The sequence below is a fragment of the Calidris pugnax genome, unplaced genomic scaffold (assembly GCF_001431845.1).
Source record: "Calidris pugnax isolate Ruff unplaced genomic scaffold, ASM143184v1 scaffold89, whole genome shotgun sequence".
NCBI classification, from domain to species: Eukaryota; Metazoa; Chordata; class Aves; order Charadriiformes; family Scolopacidae; genus Calidris; species Calidris pugnax.
The window spans coordinates 1673347-1694813 of NW_015090865.1; the positions used below are offsets into that span (position 1 = coordinate 1673347).

Sequence of the window (21467 nt, forward strand, 5' to 3'; positions counted from 1 at the left end):
AAAAAAAAAAAAAAAAAAGCCAAAACAAAACAAACAACAAACCGACAAAACCCAAACCAAGCAAACCCAAAACCCCAGAAAAAAACAGACAAAAAGGACAAGAAACTTCCCTTCTGTTGCTTCCCCCATTCCTGCAACATTCCTGAGAAGTCAACAGGAAAAGGAGATTCCTTACTACTTCACTGTACAGGTACTTGGGCAGCTCTACAGTTTAAACAGCAATATCTATGTTTCTTCATCAGAAATGGCCCCATATTTTTAGTTTCTCAAAGAAAGAAACCTGATACATTTTTCACTGCGATTACATGAGTTCCCAGCAAAGTTTATGAAGTTCTGAATGGCTGTGACACCTCCAGTTCTGAAGGCCATCGAAAAATCAGAAGGTAATAAGTGGGTCTGCAAAAGTCTTGATGCAGCCAATCTCGGGATCTTACTTTTGAACATAGGATTATCTTTTGTATTGAAGCATATTTATTTGAGATGGAAAACCGTCTTTTGTAGAATGCAAGAGCTAATGTTCCAGCTTTCCAGCTTATTCTGAAATACAAGAGCAACACAGACACTGTTAATAATGCAATCAAAGCAATTTAAATCCTTTTAAAGCATCCACAAAGGAGCCTTTGATAAGAAGCAACTTTCATAAGCCTCAAAGACTAGGCAGTTTAGTATGTACTGTTTATTAAGTTTATACCTAGACAGTGGTAATTCCACTTTCAGCTGGAGAAGAGCAGCAGTAAATTATAAGACATATTTATAAGCACTACTGTTAGACTTGCTGGTTTTAAATGAAAAACGTATTTATATTAATATAGCTCTAAATGGGGTTATTCAGTGTTTAAAGATGCAATTTGTTTTCCATTAGTACCCTGACTGGACACAAAAAATTTTGTAAACTTTAAAGGCTTTGGTCTTTTTCTTTTGACAAGAAGAAGGAAATTGCTACAAGTGCAGGCTGTACGGTGGGCTGTGAGGGTCTGTTTAGTTCAGTCATGCTGCATATTTTTTAATCTTGCTTTTAGTTCCTGCTTTTGTCCTCCTTTTCATTGTGTGCCCCTGTAAAGGAGCTTACATGTAGAAAGCAGAGACAGGCAAAACAACCAGCAGTGGGTTTAGATTTGGGCTGGGGTGGTTGGGATCGCTTTTAGCAGCATCTCCCTCGAGTCTGAATAAGGAGAAAGGTTTGTGATTGTGGGACAACTCTAGCTGAAGTTGCCATCCATCCCAGGGCTGGAGGGCTGGTGGGAATTGCTTTGACAGGCCTCAGCCCCTTGGAAAAAAAAAGTTTTACTTTTGGTGTGCCAACAGTCTTACTGACTACTGGCCCCCTCTGGCTCTGATCTGCTCCCTGTTGTCCAGCTTAAGTGTAGGGACTAAGGCTTCTCTTCTACTGAAAAGCTTTCTCCCATGAGTTTGGTTTGCTTTTTTTGTTGTTCTGGCAGGCTAGAGGAAAATAATGGACTTGGAACAACGTCTATTTGAAAGATTTTGATTCACCTCAAAGGAAAAAAAATATTGGGAAAGGGAGATGAGTTCTCATCTGGGGTCATTGAGCACGAGCAGAAAAAGTTAATTCTTCCTATGTCCACTTTGGAGTTTCCAGGTGTTAAGGAGGGGTTTTTTTTGTTTGGGTGGGGTCTTTTTGGTGTTTGGGTTTTGTTTTGTTATTTTTTGATGCATTTTGTTTGTTTGTTTATTTGTTTGCGTGGGTGGGTGTTTTTTTTTAGGCAGCAGAATTACTTTGCATTTGGATCTTACCCAGTTTTAATCCAGGCTGATTTAATGCCAAGGAGAGCAGAGATCCAGAGGCCAAGTCCAAATTTTCCCGTGCAGCAGCATGGTGCATGTCTTCTTGGCGATTCCCCAATGCATTTCTCTGAAATATCTTCTCTTGGGATTCTAGTATGTTAAAAAAAGAAAATAAAATGCTACTTAATAGGTGGTACATAAGTGCAATCGTTGGCCACACTAGTAATGACCAAAAAGCCAAAAAACATGTTCCTGATTTTGTAGACTTGAAAAGTGAGATTTAAATAGAGCTCATCCCTCCACACAGGCATCTGCAGGAGAAAACCTCACCAGCTGGTTGCAGGTGTTGGATTAGTAGTCCTTCAAAATGAGGGCTTCTGCCCAGAAACAGAAGTACAACTTTCCATAGCAGCCTCCCTTAGACACCTGCAGTTTACACTGAATGAAACAGTATCAGAAAAGACTGGTTTTCAACCAAGAGTCATCATTGTAGCTCACCACTAACCCACCAAAACCCACAGGTATGTTGCAAAAGGGAAAGAGGAGGGGAGACCCGATCTCTCTGCAGACCACTGTTTCCAAAATTGCTAAGGTGATATTTACGAGCCAGCAAAACAATGCTGGGTATTTAAATGGGAAATTAAGATGAAAAAGTCTTCACAAGGCACAGGGAGATATTAATCTAATTAAAATAGTATTTTTTTCCCCTTTTACTTGAAAGTCGGAGAATTTATCAGCAGCAAGTTTCTTTATTACCTTGTTTTGTGTTTTTCACTCCATCAATGGTGTGTTTTGATCAGTATGAAGTTATTAATAGGATTGTTTTTCCTAGGCGTGTGCTTAGATCTATTTCAGAGCCTTAGCAGAGTGTCTGTTGGGGAACAAATTTGGCCACAGACTTTGAATGGTGATGGTGTTATCTGGGTGCAGGTGTAACTGTTTTGGTAAGTTCTGTGTACTGAACACTCTTTAAGCAGTATTTCAATACATAAGCTATGAAGTAAAGGGGAAAATGAGTCAGTAGAATTCAGAATAAATTATACTTATCTTTATTTATCTCATGACTCTTTATGATGGCATTTTATACAATACCTTTTCTATATTAATCTGTGTCGTTACTATGTTAAGGAAGACAAAGAATTCACTTGCGTGTGCACATTATCTGCCAGTGATATTTTTTAAATGAAGAGTTTGGCGTCAGTGAGAAGTGACTGCTTTCCTAGGGCTGTGACCCACCCAGCTCTTCACCCCCGTTTTGGGTGACTTTGCAGGTGTTAAAACAGGATTGCGCCAAAGCGGGAGGGTCTGACTACCAAAGATACAGCTCTCAGAGCTGTTTTAGTTACACTTCATCATCATAAGCATATGGTTTCACTTCCAAGTGTTTAACATTTCCATTTCCTCAGGAAATCATTCTTTCTCTTTTTTAAACTTTTGAAACTGGATGGATATTTTTGCTGGCAGACGGACCGAGAGCGACAGGACGATGAGCCCCAGCCCAAGGGAGCCCCTGGCTGCGGTACCCGCGTGGTTCTCCATCCCCTCCCCTGGTCCAGCAGCTCCTGAGCACAGCTCAGGGTGCTTCAGCCAGGTCTCTGGGGTGCAGCACACTGCTAAAACACTTCTGCTTTCCTTCTTTCCTCACTAAAATAAAACTATGCACTCCTTTTTTCTGCTTTAGCCGAGAGAGGTGTTTTTCTTTCTTAGTCACTCCAGGGCCCATGCATCCCAAGAATTAGTTGAGAGCAGACTCCTTTAGCTGACTTAGTGAGGCCAACGGCAAGACCAGGGCCTAAGAAAATATTTTGTGTCACCTACAAGGAATGAAAACAATTGCATCATGTATTTATTGTCTGTATTGGTATATCCAGCACTTAAACGAACGTGACCGAGGAGGGGATGGCTCCAGGGAACTGCTCTGGCTCTTGTGTTTTCAGAGATTATTTTTGGTATTTCCTTTTTCCTCATTACGAACGGGACCCCCTTCTCACGTGTTGGCCAAGTTACGTACCGTAGGAGGAAGTCTGTGCTCGTGTCTTCTTTATGTTTCATTTATCCACATATGTAATAGTGTTTAGCCGCTTTTTTTCTTTTCCTGCTATGCTATAAAGTACAGTTATTGGATGCACAATTTGCATGCTTATTTAGCTGATATCACTAGCCCTTTTGTTAGAAAAGCATCCTCTGCTACAGTGAGTGTCCCCATGTCATAGCAACTCTGATAAACTAACTGCATTTTGTACAAGCATTGCCACTGTGCATCAAATAGTGCTGTACAAGAGAAAATATAGGGCTAACCAGGTGATTAATGTGTTTGCTCCTCTGTGTTTTGTTGTGTTACAAGTTCAGACAGTTGCATTTTTTGCACTGCTTGTTTAACATGAGGACACTGGGGTGGGTTTGGGCTTCTGGAGGGGCTGAGGTTGGGGCTGCGACCAGGCAGGCTGTGCGCTACCAACATCCAGGGTGTGTATTTTATGCCATTTCAGGGCCTCAGAACTGTTAGTTAGTCAAGGCAGCAGAAAACAGCATCAGACAGATGTAGTTCAACCCCCAGAACCTCCCAGGAGAGCTCACCTGAGCTGTGCGGCCTCTGACTTCATGCCGGCCTCTGGGACATTGTGAGTTGTGGTTTCGATCCGCTCAGGCACTTACCAAGCTCCTTCCCGTACCTTAGTGCTGTGTGTGTCTGCACACTCCTTCAGCAATTACCTTATCACTGAAAAAGAGACTTGGTAAAGCAGCACAAGCTTGTAGCAGTTGCAAGGACACCCCAGGGCTGCTCAGTCCAAGAGAGCCTGATGGCTTTCTCACCATACCTTTCTATGTTGGGGTGTTCCACGCTGAAGGCTCCAGCTCAGGCAAACAAACCAGTGCCACAGGCTTGCTGTTGGTAGATAGATAGACTGGAGGTCAAGTTAGGTGATTTCAATCGAGTTTTATTTGCTAGAACATACCAAGGCATTGGAATCTTCTGGATAGATTGAGTGATCCTTCCAGGGATGGGGCAGCCACAGCTTCTCTGGGCAACCTGTTCCAGGGTCTCACCACCCACCCAGGAAAGAATTTCTTCCTAAAATCTAATCCAAATCTCCCCTCTTTCAGTTTAAAGCCATTCCCCTTTGTCCTGTTGCTCCACTCCCTGCTCAAAAGTCCCTCCTCATCTCTCCTGTAGCCCCCTTTAGGTACTGGAAGGTGCTCTAAGGTCTCTCTGGAGCCTTCTCTTCTCCAGGCTGAACAAACCTGGCTCTCTCAGCCTGTCCTCGTAGCAGATGTTCTCCTTGGAGTGGATGGAGCTGCAGGGTGCAGGGGAACAAAGCAAAGGGGGAATAAAAGACATCACAGGAGCTACTCCAGGCCTGAGAGAGAAGTAACCAAGGCACTGACAACTTGTGTGGGTTTCGTATGTCTGTTTGCAGTGCTATGTTATGTGTTTAGAAGCTGGTTGTTTCCATAATAACAGCAAGTGCCATATGGCAACGAGGAGGGTGGTGAGAGGAACGCTCAAGGAAACACAGTATGTTGTTTGACATGTGTGTGCTTCTAGAGGAATAACGTGTCTCGAGCGAGTACTGCTGCTCCAAACAGCCTGGGGGATTTGCTGCTCTCACCAGAAAAATATCCAGAGCCCTCGGCATTTGTACTGGTGCAATGCCAGTTAACGATGCCCGCCCTTCTCCCAGGTTTTCCTGCAGATGGTCCCCGTGATGGGTAAAGGGCCTTTTGCTTTACTGGGGGCGATGGTTCTGGGTGCACCAGCAGAGGGGAATGGCGTTTAAACATGGCGTTTAAGGGGAAATACAGTTTTGTAAAGGAGTGCTGTGTGAAACTGAAACCAGTGACATGCCATATGCTCCATCCATCCGTTCACGCTCAGCCAGAAAACAGCAGAAATTTTGAAACCTTTGAAAATACGTAGTTTGCAATAATTGTTTAGTAGAGAGTGGGTTGAGCATTTCGCGAGATTAGGGGCACTTTGCTACCTATCTAGGAAGCATCCAGGAAGCTCTCCACAAATTCCAGCTTTTCCTACCCTTTAATGTATGACTCACAATTCGAGGAGTTGTAATTTGCTCCCCACATTCCCACAAATGCCACCAGTCTGAGCAGTACCTTTGCAGAGTGCATACATTTCCACCACAGGAAAACGTGAAATTATTTTTTCATAATAGCTGAATGGTTTTTGTGGGACTTTTACCAATATCAGCTTTGTAAAATTGAGCCTCTCTTGTGTGAGTCTTAAAGCCATTAATTAATTATGTTTGTATTTGGACACCTGAAACGTGGTGGCGGGGAGGAGGTGGCACTTCTGATTTGGGGTCATAGGCCTGCACTCACTTGCAATGCTCTAAACTCCTGACCAACCCAAAAGGCAAAGCTCTCCTCATTTTCATGCTTCTCTTCTTCTCTTTATTGCCTCTAGAGAGAGATTACTGCAGCATATGCGAAAAGCAGCCGATCGGAAGGCTTCTCTTTCGGCAGTTCTGTGAAACTCGGCCCGAGCTCGAGTGCTGCATTAGGTTCCTTGACGCAGTGGTAAGTCCCTTCTTGTGATATTTTGGGGTGCTTTGCAGCGCTGTCCTGAGAGAGGAGACTCCCCTGAGCCCAAGAAATCTCTGTTTCATGGGATGTGACTCTGTGTCTGACAAACCAGAGCAAACAGCGGATGGGGCTGACCCCACCAGCATCCCAGCATCAGTGGGGTCGATGCCAGCCTGAAGGAGCATGAGCCCCCAGAGTGGGAGAAGGACAGGCACCCCAGCACTTTGCTGGCACAGCCTCCCTTCGTGCCAAGGCCCAAGCAGCTGAGCTGCTGTGAGTAATGTCTTTTGATGTGGGTGAAGCCCGCAGTGCTGGGAGGCACTGGGAGGAAAGGGAAGATGATGAATGGACTGACAAAAGAAGATGAGGAGTATGACAATACTATTATCTATCTACTTTCATCAGTAGACTTCAGGGTGGTTTACAAAGGACATCCTGATTGTTTTTCAAATAGGAAAACAGAGGCACAAGGTATAGAATTGGCTTGGTTGAGGTCACCAAGAAACAAATCTGCTCCATTTTCCACCCCAGTGAGCTGTCAGTTAACTGGGCCACTGAGCAAAACCCCGCCAGCCCCGGGGGGACCTGATGCTCTTTCCCAATCTGGCAGCACTTGGCTGTCTATAGCGCCAGCAGGAGAAGCTGTTCACAGTGGAAAAGTCTCTCTGGCTTTCTTACTGGGAGCCTGCGGAAGGGTAGGGTGCTGATGAGCCAAAGGGCTAAATCAAACCAGAGAAGAAGCTGAACTTGTCACTGCTGAGTGTGAGTGTCTGGGGGACTTCACTCTCTGCCTAACAGAAGCAAAATGATGCATACCAACAGGAATACATTATTTTTGGTTTGTACCATGATGAAGCTATTCTGAAGTAGAGGGAGATGTGAAGATCACACTGAAGTTGTAAGAGTCTGGGAGAGGACACGTGGTCACTTAAAGTTTATGACAGTAGTGCAGTATCTACAGCAAATCACAGATAGCGTTGGATAAAGTCCTATTCAAATCAGTTTTAGCTGGTCACAACTTCTGTTGGATATTTCTAGCGCTGGTTGTGATTTTCCCCAGTGAAAGGTTTAGCCATCGAGGTACGTGAAGCTGATACATCTGACAAACGCTCTGTGCTGAAGGCGGACAGGCAGGAGGACATTTCGGGTACTCTGGGTGTGCTTGTCCTGCACTGAACCAGCATCATCTAGTGAGGCATCTGCCACTGATGAGACACCACACACCCATCTGGGGGGAGGCATGACTGCAGAAATGCCACATAAGGTGTGATGCCTGCAGCCCCGAGGAGACGGGCGACGGCTGTCCCTCTAGGAAGCCGCAGAAATCCTTTGGGAGGCAGCCACAAGAGCTTGCTTCCAAGTGGTTTTGATTTCAGACGGAACAGAGAGAGACGTCCTCAGTTGGGAGAGGGTTCGCGAGGCCCTGTGCTTTGCTCACGCCTCCTCGCAGGCGTCACATTTGGGTTCCAGCAGAGCCCAGGGGCTGGGGAGAACAAGCCCACGTTGTGCGAGCCCCACACACGCCTGGCAGCACCGGTTAGTCTGACAGTGGTAGTAACATCTGGGCAAAAGATGTTATGTGTCCCCAGTGCCACCAGCCCCAGAGTGTGATAACCTTTGGGCTGGCGTGGGGTCGTGGCCCGGCAGCATCTCCCAGCATCTCCCAGCATCTCCCAGCATCTCCCAGCCTCTCCTGGCAGCGCTGGCTGCCCAGCCCGCCTCGGGCTGCAAGAATTGAGGGCACTGTGTCATTTCATTCTCCCGAAACCCCGTGGAGCAATGCCAAGCACTGAAACTCTGTGTCCTCCCAGCATCCGTGCAGCACAGGCGACACCGGTCCTGCGAAAGCTTGTGGTGGGACCAGCTTTGTTTTAAAGCTCCCTCTCTGAGCAATCCCAGAGCTATATCCTCAAATCCTTTTGGGAGGGTGTCCTTTGCACCCACCCCAAGGTTGCTCCTGCAGACTGGAGCTGCCCTGCACACCTTTACTGGGCCAGTGATCTGTCCCAGTTAGGCTCAGACTGGCAGTATACGAGGATTTCATGAACAAAATGCCTGGCTACGTGGAGGTTGGAATATTTGCTCTTTCTCTCTTCTTTTTAACACTAATTAACAGCAGTCTCCTTTGTTTATTGATTTCAAATTCTGTACAAGCTTGCTCCCAGCCCATGAAAGTCCCTGCATTAGGCAATATTAAGGTCGAGCAACACAGCCCAGAGCCATTAAACTGGATGATTACTACTGAAATTCGCCCAGCGGGGTCACTCTGCGTTGAGTGAGTAGTGGGATTCAGGCCAAGTCCTACGTTAGGCAAAAAAAGTCCTATAATGAGACCAGAAGTTTGACTTTACAGCCCTATTCTGAGACCACCAGGAATGCGCAACCTTTTGGAGACCACCAGCTGCTGTAACAAGCCCCAAGCAGAAAAAGCCAAGAAGCCTCCCTTTTCTTTTGACTTAGTTATTTTTTTAACACGAGATGCAAAACTTAGCTCTTGTGTAATATCAAATAAAAAGGAAAAAATAATTGAGGAAAATATTTAGCCATTAGTGAGAGGCTCACAGAGTTTTCTGCACATCAAGAGGTAGGACCACTTCTTTTTACAGAGCAGCTCAGTAGGTCACACAGTAAGTCATTGGCAGAAGCCAATAGTTGATGCCTCCCAATTTTTAATACAGTTTTTTAACTAGCACACTCAACTACCTGCAAAGAAAGCAACAATTGGGGCTCCTGGGAGTCAGAAACTCAACAACCTACCAACAACCTCCATTCCTGTACTTATGTGAGACCAAGTTTCACAAGCTCTCTCTCACACTTCTGCTTCCAAAGACCGGTAAAACCAACCAGATCTTCCAGACCAGAGTATGTAAAGAGAAAAAAAAAAATTCCCCTCTTTGCTGGACATTTATTTCAACTGTTGGGTGAAATAATTAATGTGGTCTGATGTAGTCTCCTGCAAATCTAGTTATAGCAGCATCTGGGATTTTTTTGTCTGTGCAGTTAAACAGTGGGTAGCTGCTTTCTGCAGAAAAAAGGATTTATATCATTAAATTTTGCATGCATGTAGGTGTGTATCTGTCAGTTCCCTCTGAAACCTGTGAATACCTTGGCCAATTTCAACCAATAATTGAGATTAAAGTGCTCAGAGGCGTAAAGTTTCTACATGTTTTCTGAGAGCGATGTTTGAGTAATTAGCCACAATCTATCAATTGTAAAACAGATTATGAAGATATGTGATTTGTAAGCAGTAGGCCCCAACATTAAATGATAAAAGCGATAAAAACTGAGAGATGCAGGGCTTCGCAGCACAGTGCTGGTGGGGCTGTGGGAGTTTGGTTCCCACCGCTACTGGGGGACCAGTAAGTGGCCATCAGTGTGGGAAATGGGGCAAGAGCTGCCCCTTCTCCTCGCCGGTACGGTAAGCCTCTGAGGACAGAGAGCCATCTCTTATTACGGATATTGTGCAAACGATGTCATGACAGAGGTCCTGACTTGACGAGATAAAATATCTGGTAAGAAGTACTGGGACTTGTGCCTCTGAACGCGTCGCATGCTTATCTGTGTGCGTGTAAACACAACCAGCTCCCATGAATAGTTCACCAGACCCTTCTGAAGCCATTCAGATGAAGGGACTATGCGAACGTAAACTATTATCATTAAATGGAGATGGTTTACGATTAAATCAGCTCCCCTATAAGCCCTCAACAAAGAATTCACCACAGCCCTGTAGCACGCTTTGCTCTGCTTACAAATATTTGAGCGACATCATGCAACTTCGGAGCTGTTGAAAGACAGCCATTAAAATAAAGTGTTGGGGGATACATTTCCTGTGCTGAAAGGCAGACGAGCGAGCAGGGAATCTGCTAGCAAGATGCATTTCCTTCCATGCAGCCCCTGCCTCCAGCACAAGAAGCAGCAGTTCAGCAGGGACCTCTTGTCCATGTCCCTTCTCAACAGCGCGTTCCTGGGGGTGCCATCAGCTCCTGACATTGCCCTCTCCTGTGATTTTTACATGCTGTTCTAATGAAGACTTTAGCTTCTGGACTCCTTTTCCTGCTTCGTCTAATCACGTTCAACATTTTTTAATTTTTTTTTTTCCCCAGGAGAGGGCTTTTAACATGTTAATATGGACCAGATTTAGATTGACTGGAGGAGAACGGGGCTAATCCTGGTCAAGGAGAAAATAACCTGACATTATTTTCTCTTCAACCTGTACGATGTTATTTCTTTGCACTGAAGTTGCACAGAAATACATCCTCTGGAGGAAAGCAGCCTCACTGCCTCTCCAGGTTGTTCCTGCTTGTGCTATCCAGGCATGGGGGCCGGGGGTGAGAGGCACGATCTCCTCGGGTGGACTTTTCAGCTGAACGCTTCAGTAGACATTACACTTATCTAGGGTGAAAGGATGAGTGAGCACCCATTTAATGCCATTTGTAAAAACCCTGTCTTGCTGTTAGGGAGATTTCGTTTGGTTAAGTCCCTTACATGGGTATATAAACCATCTGTGTATGTGAGTCTTAAAGCTGTTCAAGGCTTTTTCCATCAGAAATGCCAGTTTGTTGATATCAACAAACTCATTAACTCAAAATGTGTTTTTAAACAGTCAAAAGGGCTCTTTTTGCCCTGCGTTTAAATATGAAAAATGTGGTTTCAAGTTCACTTTTCATTTAGGATTGCAAGTTATTATGAATCCCAGCTGTTTGGGTTTTGCCTTCCGATATTCAGTCACAGATTTTAAATCTCCAGCGGAGGCAAGTGCAAGGGCAGTCACTGGAGGACAGAGCAGTAACAGGGCAGAGCCTTGGAGTCCCAGGAAGGAGTGAGCAGGAGCTGGAGCAGAGGGAGATGCTGGGGATAACAGAGGAGGGACCTGAGAAAGCAGAGGTGTAAAATCGGGACCAAAATGCCGCGAGCCTCCTGCACATGCTCAGAAGGTGACTCCATTGCTCCTGACTTTTACCAAGAAGCTGAAACTGCTCTGGTGGCAGTGTCTGTGCCCATCTCCATCTCCTGATGGGTGTGAGGCACTGATTTCTGTGGCCATGCCATGTCCCTGCGTGCAACCAGCAGCTACCTCCCGTGGGAGAGAGTCCTCCCACATCTGCAGAGAGATCCCTTTGGCTCCATTTTTCAATTTTCACCTATTTTTAAGCCATACAGTTTGAGGAACTCAAAGAATAATAAGATGAAAATCAAACACTAGATGAAATGGCATGTCAGAATTAAGGTTGCTGACGCAAGCCCCTGTGGGGTCCCTGTGCCTTTGCCCTGGTGATGCTCTCCGTTGGTCACAGATGCCCTCCAGCCCCCAAACCTCTTGCTCAGCTGTCCCAGAGCCCACAGCTCCATCCCAGAGCCAGCCACAGGCTGGAAGTTGCTCCCTTTCCCAGTGGAAGTGTGTTTTCCCATCTGATCTCACTCAGCCCATCCCAAGGGTGACTGCTCCGAAGGGAAGGACACTTCGTACTCCTGATGCCCCCATTCAGCCAGGGTTGCTTCTAGGGAAGCAGGAGCCACCAGAGTTACTACTACCTCTGAAAGAGCAGCCAGAAGAAAAGTTAGGAACAAACGGCAGCCAGCCCACATCCTCTCGCCGTTTGGACTGAAGGATCCGTGCCTGCCCGCAGAAAGAGCCTTCCCTGCAGCTCGTCCCATGCAGTCAGGGTGATCGTAAATCCTCCCCTCATTTATGAGCTATGAATAGGGCCCTGTCTGACCTAACTAGGGCATGGAGAAGCTATTAGACTTCAGAGCAGGAGCCTTGAAACACATGCCTGGATTCATCAAAGGAATAATGGAAAATATTTTGTTCCACATGGATTTTAAGTAACGATGTTATTTCTAGCAATTAGGGATTTGCAAACTGTAGCCGTGCTTTTCAGTATTGTGGAAGAAGGGGATGTATCTTGTGATTTAAGCACAAGATTGAGAGTTGAGGACCTTGGTACGCTTCCCAGGCATGCGGCTGATTGAGCCTGGGGACGTCACTCTGTCTGTCTACACGGGCAATCCTTCCTGTAATAACAGTCCGTGGCTGAAAATGTGCCAGTATCTGTTGCTGAATAGCTTGGAAGTGGCACTGAAGGGAGAAATAATAAGGAACTTAGAAACAAATTGAAACAGGCTTCTAGTACTGGAGCCACAGTGAAATCAACACTGTTCACAGTTGGAGCTTATGGTTCCTTCTCACATCCTCACTTGTCTGTCACTTCCTACCTTCACCTCCACAGTGTCGCATTTTCTGAGAATGTCAAATGCAAGTATAATTTCCTTTTATTCCTTCCCAACTATCTTGAGACAGAATTAGATACACTCTGTGTGTGTGTGTGTGTGCGCATTTAGCTCTGCATATGTTGGATCCCAACAGGAATTGCATTTCAAAACACTGATCTAATTCCTGCTAAACTTCTTTTGATCTGACCTGATTTGCTTCCTGTTGTACAATTCGGATGGGATGTAAGTGTAACAGGTTACCTGTGGCCAAAAGGACATCAAATTTTTTGACGCCTCCCTGGTGCAATTCAAATGGCACATGATGACTTTGAATCAGGTTTTATATAGTCGGGAGCCAATATATTACCAGGATCCAGAGTCTAAAAGCAAATGAAGGAGAAAGAAATGGTCATTATTGGATAAATAGCATTGAATAGAGGACTCAGAAGATCTTCTAGATGCTTCCATGCCGAGGCAATGCTGAGGAGTTCTCCTTTCTTGAAGTCTTCTTTCTACACAGACAGTTACATCTAACTACAATTATTTTCTTCTATTAAAATACATTGTTTCTGTATTCTTTTATATGAAAAATGCCTAGTTTTTCTGTCAACCTAACTATAAACTGTAAGGTCCAAATAAGATGCAACTTTGACCTTTTAAAAAATCATTCCTTCTGTTACTCTTGCCATTGGTTTGGAGAAAAATGCTGTTAAGATGCTGTAAACATTTGCGAGCGTCCGTGTTTAAGAGCTGGAATGACCCATACTCAGATACCATCTAAAAGGACAGGAAATTGGATGAAAGATTTTTTTAAACCCTTGTATTAAGTTTTATGAGAACGTAATCAGTTTATCCCCAAAATGGTCACTAAAAGAGAAATACTGCACTTGTGGATTTTAGCTTTCGGTGTATTTTTCATCAGCGATACAGGCTTCTCTGTTATTTGCGGTTATTGTCATTTCCCAAACCAAACCAGATCGCAGTTCTAGATTGTTCAAGCAACCTGCTATGTATGTGTTTAAATATGTAGCTTCAGACTTAAGCTGGCCAGAGGGATGGGTAATAGCATTATTACTACAATGTGGTTTCATGTCATTCCTAGGTCTGCTTAGCGAGGGTATCCATTACAGCCTGCCTTCCCATTTATTGCATCAAGCTTGGAGCAGTACATACATCTTCCAGTGGGCACTAGTTCTGAAATTTGTTCTTCCAAGTGTTTGCCAGTTCAGTCTGATTTACCTTTTTTCTTTTTTTTTAGTTTTAACTTCCTCCTCATTTATCATCTCAGACAGCTTGTATTGGACCAGGTTGCTTAATTGGTTTGGCAGGACTTTCTGGGAGCCTTTTTCAAATACGAGCAGTCATGAAAGTTGTTAGACTGCCTTCTTTTTTTTTTTCTTTTTTTTTTTATCTGGAAAATATTTTGATCCTAAGGCTAAAGCTTTGTATCCCAGGCAGTGCCAAGTGGGAACATCTCAAAGAACTTGCTGTCATTTAGCCACTGGGGTCCCACGTGTCGTGTGTTTCCTTCGAATGCCTGTCATGGGTCCAAAATTCCATGGATTAACGTGTTACACCAAGGGGAAGATGTAAGGAAATAGGAAGGACACATTTGACCAAAAAGACAATCTACTGAAGGAGTTCACCTGGTGTTTGAAATAGCAGTGTGGCAAGAATTAACAAACATTCGCTTTCTCTACTACTCAAAAAAATAACTTTACCTTCTGTGTCCATCTTCCCTTTGAGCAAACCCAAATAAAGTTGTCATCTCTAGTTACTGGATGTTTTCTGAAAGCTGCCTTGGCAAGGCTATAAAATATAAATGACTTACATTTTATTGATGTTAATTAAGAGCTACGGTCTCAGAAAATGCATCATGAGGGTTTGGTCAAAGTATAGTGGAAAGTTGTTAATAGGATTGTGTGTACGGGTTTATCCTTCAGATTTTTCAGACAGAGTGTTCCGTTAAAGCCACATCCAAAATGAAGTTATCATGGTGAAATATGGGTGCAAATATTGACTTTTTTTTGTGTATGTGTTATATTTGTTCCAGGCAGAATATGAAATTGCTCCAGATGAAAAGCTGGGAGAGAAAGGAAAGGAAATCATGATGAAATACCTCACCCCAGAGGTAAGGGGCAGCCAAAGTGGCACTACCGAAGGAATGCTGCAAGGCACACCTTTGCTAAACAAGGTTGTTATAGGCTTTGTGAACCAGAGTCCTAAAATTTATGGTGGCAATCTCCTGTGAATAAACCTTCAAGTCTTACACAAACAGTCAGAGAAAAAAAAAAAAAGATAATCCAATCCAGCAATTGACTTCTAAGGATGAACTTGAGTTTACCAGGGGCTTAATTCATCTGTGGATGGGCAGGAGGTTTCTATGGTCTCTTCTTGGTGTGCAAAGCTCTACTCTGTGGTGTGATGGGAGAGACCTCAGCCATTATGAACAGATGCCACAATTATTTCCTAACCAGCTCAAAAGAGGTGGTGGCATTTCACGTATTGTTGCGTAGAAAGTACCAGCAAAAATGGTCTTTGGTAGCCGACACTGTATTTTGGTACAAAAATTCCCACTCCTCCCCACCACCATCTGCCCCAGGGTAGCCAGGGACATGCAAGACTGACGTGGGACGTGGTGTTTTGGAGCTGAGGTGCTATCACCAGTTCATGTTTCCACCACTGTTGGTTCTTCAGGGTTGGATCTCGGGAGTGTCTGGGGGTTGGAGAGGAGCTCATGGCAGCAGCTGTGTCCACAGGGTGGCACTCCAAACAGAACTACAAATGTGCTGCCGGGATTTTGGACAGGCTGCAGTGGGACGAACCCTTTTTTGGGGGGGGTTTCGATCATTTGCTGACCGTGTTTAACCTCTGCAACAAAAGGCACCGCCAGTAAGCAATAAACATCCAACTTCAAACGCAAGAACAATCCTAGGATTTTTCCTAAGTTGCTTTCATAAGAGTAATCAAGATGTACAATTGCTGCTTCAACTGCTTTACAAGAGAAATGCGTTTGACCTTCAGGAAAATTAATTGCGTTTTTGGCAGATGTCTTTCTAAAGCGTTTAAATGGTACAATATGTTTTGGAGGTGCAGGGGCAGAGCAGACTACTTTTTTTTTTTTTTTTTCCAGTCAGTCATTTTCCTACAATAAATTTCAATGCATACTTTCGGTTATCTCAGACTGCACTTTGGGGTCTGGTTTCATTTACTGAGCCTGGCTAGTTTCATGTGCAGCCATCGAGCACCGCCAGTATGAGTTCCTGCTGCCCATTCATTAAGGGCATGAAGTTCCACTGCTTTTTAAATCCACCAAAATGACCATTTGTCTTAAATTTGCTGTCGACAGAGGAGCGAGGGACCGTCCTGGTTTGAGGGACTGAGGGAAATGCTAAGGGAAAATATTTCCCACTGCCCTAGTTCTCATCTGGAAATGGAGAAAGGCATTTTGCTGATAGCAGGGCTGGTAAAGTGAGAGGAGGATAGTACTGCTTTGTTTCAGATGGTCTCGGTGCAGGTTTCCAGACACCAAATCCCTTCCCTGCTGTCCCGTGGCACTGCTGCCATCCTTGTCCATGTGCCAGCAGCCCCACAGTGCAGCAGAAGCACATGGAATGGTTTATTGAGGTAAGTGAATGTAAAGTGAAGACCGATCTGAGAGCAGTTGCTTCTTCATCAAGAAAAAGTGGTGGTGTTACGGGAAGGGAAATTCCTGGGCCTCCAGAACTGGAGTTTCCATTCTCTGCCATGCTCTGCACTTCATATTTGACCTGGTTTCTCAGTACATAACATGGGCACAGGATATTTACAGTCTGTTCTGAAACTTTTCTGGTATTTGCCATTACCTTACCATCTTTGAGCAGAAGGAAACACAAAGTTGTGCTCCTTCACTTGTAATCTAAAACTGCTCCCCTGGTGGTGGTGCTTTAATGTCCCCGTTGGTCTCGCTGCACTTTTTTTTTCTCTTAATTGGAAACTTCTGCTTCTTCCCAGAGGGGTGTTAGAGCCTTGTGTAGCAGAACATACTTCCTAGAGGTGAGGTTGACTGTGCCATAGCAATGGGGTGATTACTAGATTCTCTAACAAGTTTCCTATGCAACAAATACTTTAAAAACTAGAGCAAGGCCTGGATTAATTTAATTTCTTTTTAGATGCCTAACTAAAACTAACTAATATACTCAGGTTAGTAGTTCAGATGGCCTACTGTCCTTTCTTGTCAAGGAAGAGAATTAAGAAGCTCCAAAGGACAGATTTTAAGCCATTAGAAGTCAGTGATTTGAAGCCAGGTTAGATGCTTGCAGTCAAGAGGGATGAATCTGGACCGAAATGTCCGAATGGAATATCATCCTGGCCAGCAAAGAAACCTTTTCATTAGGAGCTGCATTTCTCCATTTAGTTGTCAGTCTCTTGAAAGATACAAATTGCTGCTGATTCCAAAGTCTTCTGCTTTCAGAGGAACACTTCTTTTAAGTAGGTGTGTGTCTGTGCTTCAAAGAACCTGATTGTCTTGATATAAAAATAGTGTGACATACAGCTTGACTGATAGAATAAAATTATAGGTTTAGTTCTTGGACAGATAATTCAGTCTTATAATGTGAGGAGTATTTTTCCCAGAGCGCAGGATCAGAAGTAAAATGAAAACAAAAAAGTAGACTTCACGCTCTTTAATATTTATAAATGATTTTTAGTTCTTGCTTGGATTTTTAAATGTCATACATATTTAACATACAATGTGTCAGTATATCATCATTCTAAAGTGCATTCATTTGCATGGGGAACATGCACTTTATTTAATAAAACATATACTACTTGCACAGCAGAAAGGAAAAGAAAACACTTCCCCAGATGAATAGACATCACGGCAGCACTTGCAGCCTCGTGTGACGCACGCAGCCACTGTCTGCAAGATGGTGCGACCTGGGGGAGCCGTGAATTCCCCCATGGAGAGCTCTGTGTGACAACATTCAGCATCAGCCCCGAGGCCACTAAACAAGCTTGGAACTTGCCAAGATGGTTGAGGGGGGAGGCACTTCTTCAAGAAATCATGATTCAAGCTCTTTGCAGCTTCAACATCCTGAACAGCCCTTAGGTGCTCGCTGGGGAAGTTGAGAAAAGGTCTAGCAGCCTTTTGTCATGGTTCACGCCAGGGACAGCATGAGCAGTTCAGGTTTCCACTATCTCCCTGCCCTACAGGCAACACTGATGACAAATTCTGAATGTGTCCTGGCAACTGGAAGGGAAAATGGGTAGCTTAGGCCTCTCAAAGAAGGGTCATGTAGGAACAACCTCTCCAGGGATGTGGTAGAGTCCTCATCACTGGAGGTTTTCAAGATGCTATTGGACAGAGTCCTAGGTAATCCCATCTAAGCTCCCTTTCCCATGAAAGGTTGCACCATATGATCTTTAAACGTCCCTCCCAGCCTGAGCTGTTGTATAATTCTCTGTACACAGGTTCTCATCTAGGAAGACATTAGTATTCCCTCTCTCTTACCTGAAGTTTGTTGAAACATTCATATCCAACAGGCAACTCAGAACCATTTGATGGGAGGGAAATGCAAGGGGTATGTGTCATCTTCACACTGAGGATGCTGAAATACAAGCTTTTTCATGGGTTCTGTAGCACCTTCACTTGAGTGGTGTGCAGAAGAGTGAAAACCCACAGAAGTGGTGTCGCGTAGCTGAAGACAGCCCCCATCCTTGAAACATGCTCTAAAGAATTGTTAACCTACTTCTCTGAGGAGGTCCAACTGTGATGAGCTGGGCTATGTGGGGATCAGAACTGGTGACAGGGCCTTGTCCATTAAGAGGAAAAGACCCAACGAGGCACGTGCCACCTTGACCATTAGGAGGAAGAGACCCAAGGTGGCACGTACCACTTCAGTGCTGTAATCTGAAGGGAAGTCCACCTGCTGTGGCTTAACAGGAGCAATGCAATAGTTGCCACACTGGTGAGATCAAGGTTTCTTGACTAGGTTCTTGCTTCTTCAAGAGACGCTTTAACAGTTTCCATGAAAAAGGCACTTAAAGCTGCCTTCTTGATTTAATAAGCCCGTAGGGCAAAAGTCCAACCCACAGGAAGTCTAAAATTTCTGAGGTTGTGAAATATGATGGTAAAACTGCTAAAAGGAATTGGTCACAAATATTTCGTTCCTGGCTTTTCCTAATTTCAACAGTTGAGTGGGAATGTTTCATTTTTCAGTTCCAGTTCTGTCTGTAAATGGAAAAGTGCTCAGTGCTTTGTGGAACAGTTGAGTTCAACTGAACCCAGCCTGGCTTCATTACCTGGCTACTTCTTTTACTGGAAGAGCAAAGTGATATGTTTACCTTTGTACTGCTTTTAAATTAGAGTTTTGCATCTCCACGCAGCATTTTTACCTTCCTGCCTGACAGCTGCCATGCCTTACTCTACTAAATCACTACCCCATTATTTTCTTTTTCACTGTAAATCACCTTGAGATACTTTGAGAGACGGTATATAAAATGAAATTGATTTGAAATGGCTCTTAAGAAGGTCTCCATATGCCATTATAGTTTATATTTGGACTCAGCTGGGTACTAAAAATGTTACCGAATAGGATGTCTAATGTGTATTGTTATCCCCATTAATGTACTTCACAGAATATGAAGAACAGCAACAGCATTAGTTTTCTTATCTGAATTCCTGTTCGCTCTCCTTTCCTCCAGGAAATGCACAGAATAAAGGCCACGCTTGCAATTTCTTTCTTTGCTGCAAGAGGTTGGCTGGACACAGCAGTAACCTCCTTACTCCGGTCTAAGGCTAGCAATGGGTATTTTGCTAAATGAAAATATGTCTTTGTTTTTATGAACAATTATAGGATAAGGAAGGGAGGGATAAGTCCTGTGGAAGGGAAACTGGCTGGTCAGCGGTGCCTGGCCTTCCACTTGTCTGCTGGCTAAAATGCGCTCTTCTCTCAAATCAGTTGTTTTTGGAGAAGAAAACATCTATGTAATGTGGGTGAGATGAAATTAAAATGATATATGAGCCCTTCTGCTGGACAAAGCCATGCAGCTGCATCCAGGCTCCTGCTCACAAACACCCTCTCTCAGCTCTGTGTGTTGGCAAAGGGTGCTTTTCTTTTTGCACACCATTGCTTTAATCTTGATGCCGAGGATCTTTGCTTTCAGTTGCTCCCTCCTTGAGATTTCTTTCCCCCTTCCTATTTTCACCACCAAAATGAATGCAGACTTCAGCACTTGTGCTTCTGAGTGAGTCATCTTCGCTGATGGCTAAAGCTTTCTGTCTCCCATAAGAAAAAAAGTTTTGTGTGTCACTTTTTAATGATTCTGGCTGAATCCTGGAAGGGCAGGTCATACCGTACCAAGAATTGGATTCAAGTGCTGAGACCTCTTCCTCTAACTGTTTAGTTTTACTAAATGCCTTCTAGGGAGCGTGTTATAATTAGTTTTTGGAATGGCCAAAACAAAAGCTGAATGTCACTGTAAGGGAAGCTCTAAAAGAAGGAAACATTAAGCTTCTGTAAAGCAATCTGTGCAAGTTTAATATGAGAGAGAGGCTTTGTGTTTTGAAAGGTGAGCCTTCAGGGACTGTTTTCTACATTGTTACCTCTCCCGTACAAATTCAGCTTATATCTCTTATATCCAGCGAGTCATCTCTGTCCCCCTGTAAGCTTATTATCTTGCTGATAAAAGGCCAACACAATATCGCTTTTCACTGGCTGTGGTGGATGGTCCCTTAAGGCTTGGTCCAAGAGTTATCTCCACAGCTAGTTTTCAAATTTTTCTAAACCCCATGCATTTCATTAATGACCCAATTGAAGTTAGCAATGAATGAAGTGCCTGTCTGAACACAGTGTGTTACATGGATTCAGGATGGGCTGGAATTATTTACTTGCTCAAAGCGTTATTCACTGTGTCCTTTGGGTTCCTATTAGGAGACTTTTCAGGATGCTAAATACTGAAGTAGAAATCCTGGCCTTACTTGAGCCAAGGAGAGTTTTGCCGCTTAATTAATTGCCCTGGGATTTTACCCTTTGACTCAATGGATTTCTCATCTCCCCTTTCTATTGACTTCACTACTCTACGGGCACCATTTTAGCCAGAGATGATAGCATTACTTAGGCCTCTGCTTTGCAGCTAGCATAATCGATACATAATTCAGTCTCCGGAGAAATCAATACATAATTCTTGTTGTTGTTCCAGAGACAGCACGATCAATATCTCTGCTGATCACTATGTCTTAGTCCAGGAAAGTACCTTCTCAGTCTACTTTCTGCATAAACTCCTCTTTCCAAAGTTAAATTCTGGGAAAATCTCTGAGCAGCAGAATGGCAACCTTGTTACTCAAATTAATGCCTTCTAATCAGAACTTATTTTAATAAGCATTCTTCTGTCACTGGGGCCAGGCTGTAATATAGTGTGGCAGAGGAATCTGAAAAATCACAGTGTTGCCTTGATTAGGAGTCCCTTTGCTGTGGTCTCAGACTAAAAGGCATTTTCTCACGGTTTGCTCAAGTCCTATTTCCTCATCCTTTACCCACTGTTTATAATACAAATGTTAGTTAACTAAACACTTACTGAGGATTTTTATCTCTTGCAATGGTGCCAAACTGCATGAGAGCCTATGGAAACAACGTGGTGCCTGCTCTATCCCGGTGATGCTGTCCCAGAATAGGTCTTTGGATGGTCCTGTATCCTGTCTCTTGGACTTAAGGAGAGCTGCATTTGCAATGTGTTTGCTCAGACTGGTTGAAGTTTGGGCTGGAATCATTAACCACTCTGCTTTTATACTAAGCAGTGCTGTTAGTTGAAGCTCTGCTTCTCATTCCTCATTTTTTTTGGAGAGGTTACACTCCCAAGTTCACGTGCTTCCTAACTGTTTGTCATCTGTGGTCAGAAAAATCATTGGGATGACTTGGTCAGTGGGCAAAAGCCTTCTAGCTTCCCTGAGTTTGCTGGAATTACTCTGACTCGAGCCTTTGGAAAAT

At 44.0% G+C, this 21467-nt stretch overlaps 1 protein-coding gene across 1 annotated transcript in view; it reads left to right on the plus strand.

Moving 5' to 3' along the window:
- GRK5 (G protein-coupled receptor kinase 5) overlaps window positions 1-21467 on the plus strand; it is a 101162-nt gene that overhangs the window by 31191 nt on the left and 48504 nt on the right. The window contains exons 3-4 of the mRNA XM_014945212.1: window positions 6170-6282; window positions 14555-14632. Of these exons, the coding sequence (XP_014800698.1) occupies window positions 6170-6282; window positions 14555-14632 (191 nt within the window). The remainder of the gene's footprint in view (window positions 1-6169; window positions 6283-14554; window positions 14633-21467) is intronic.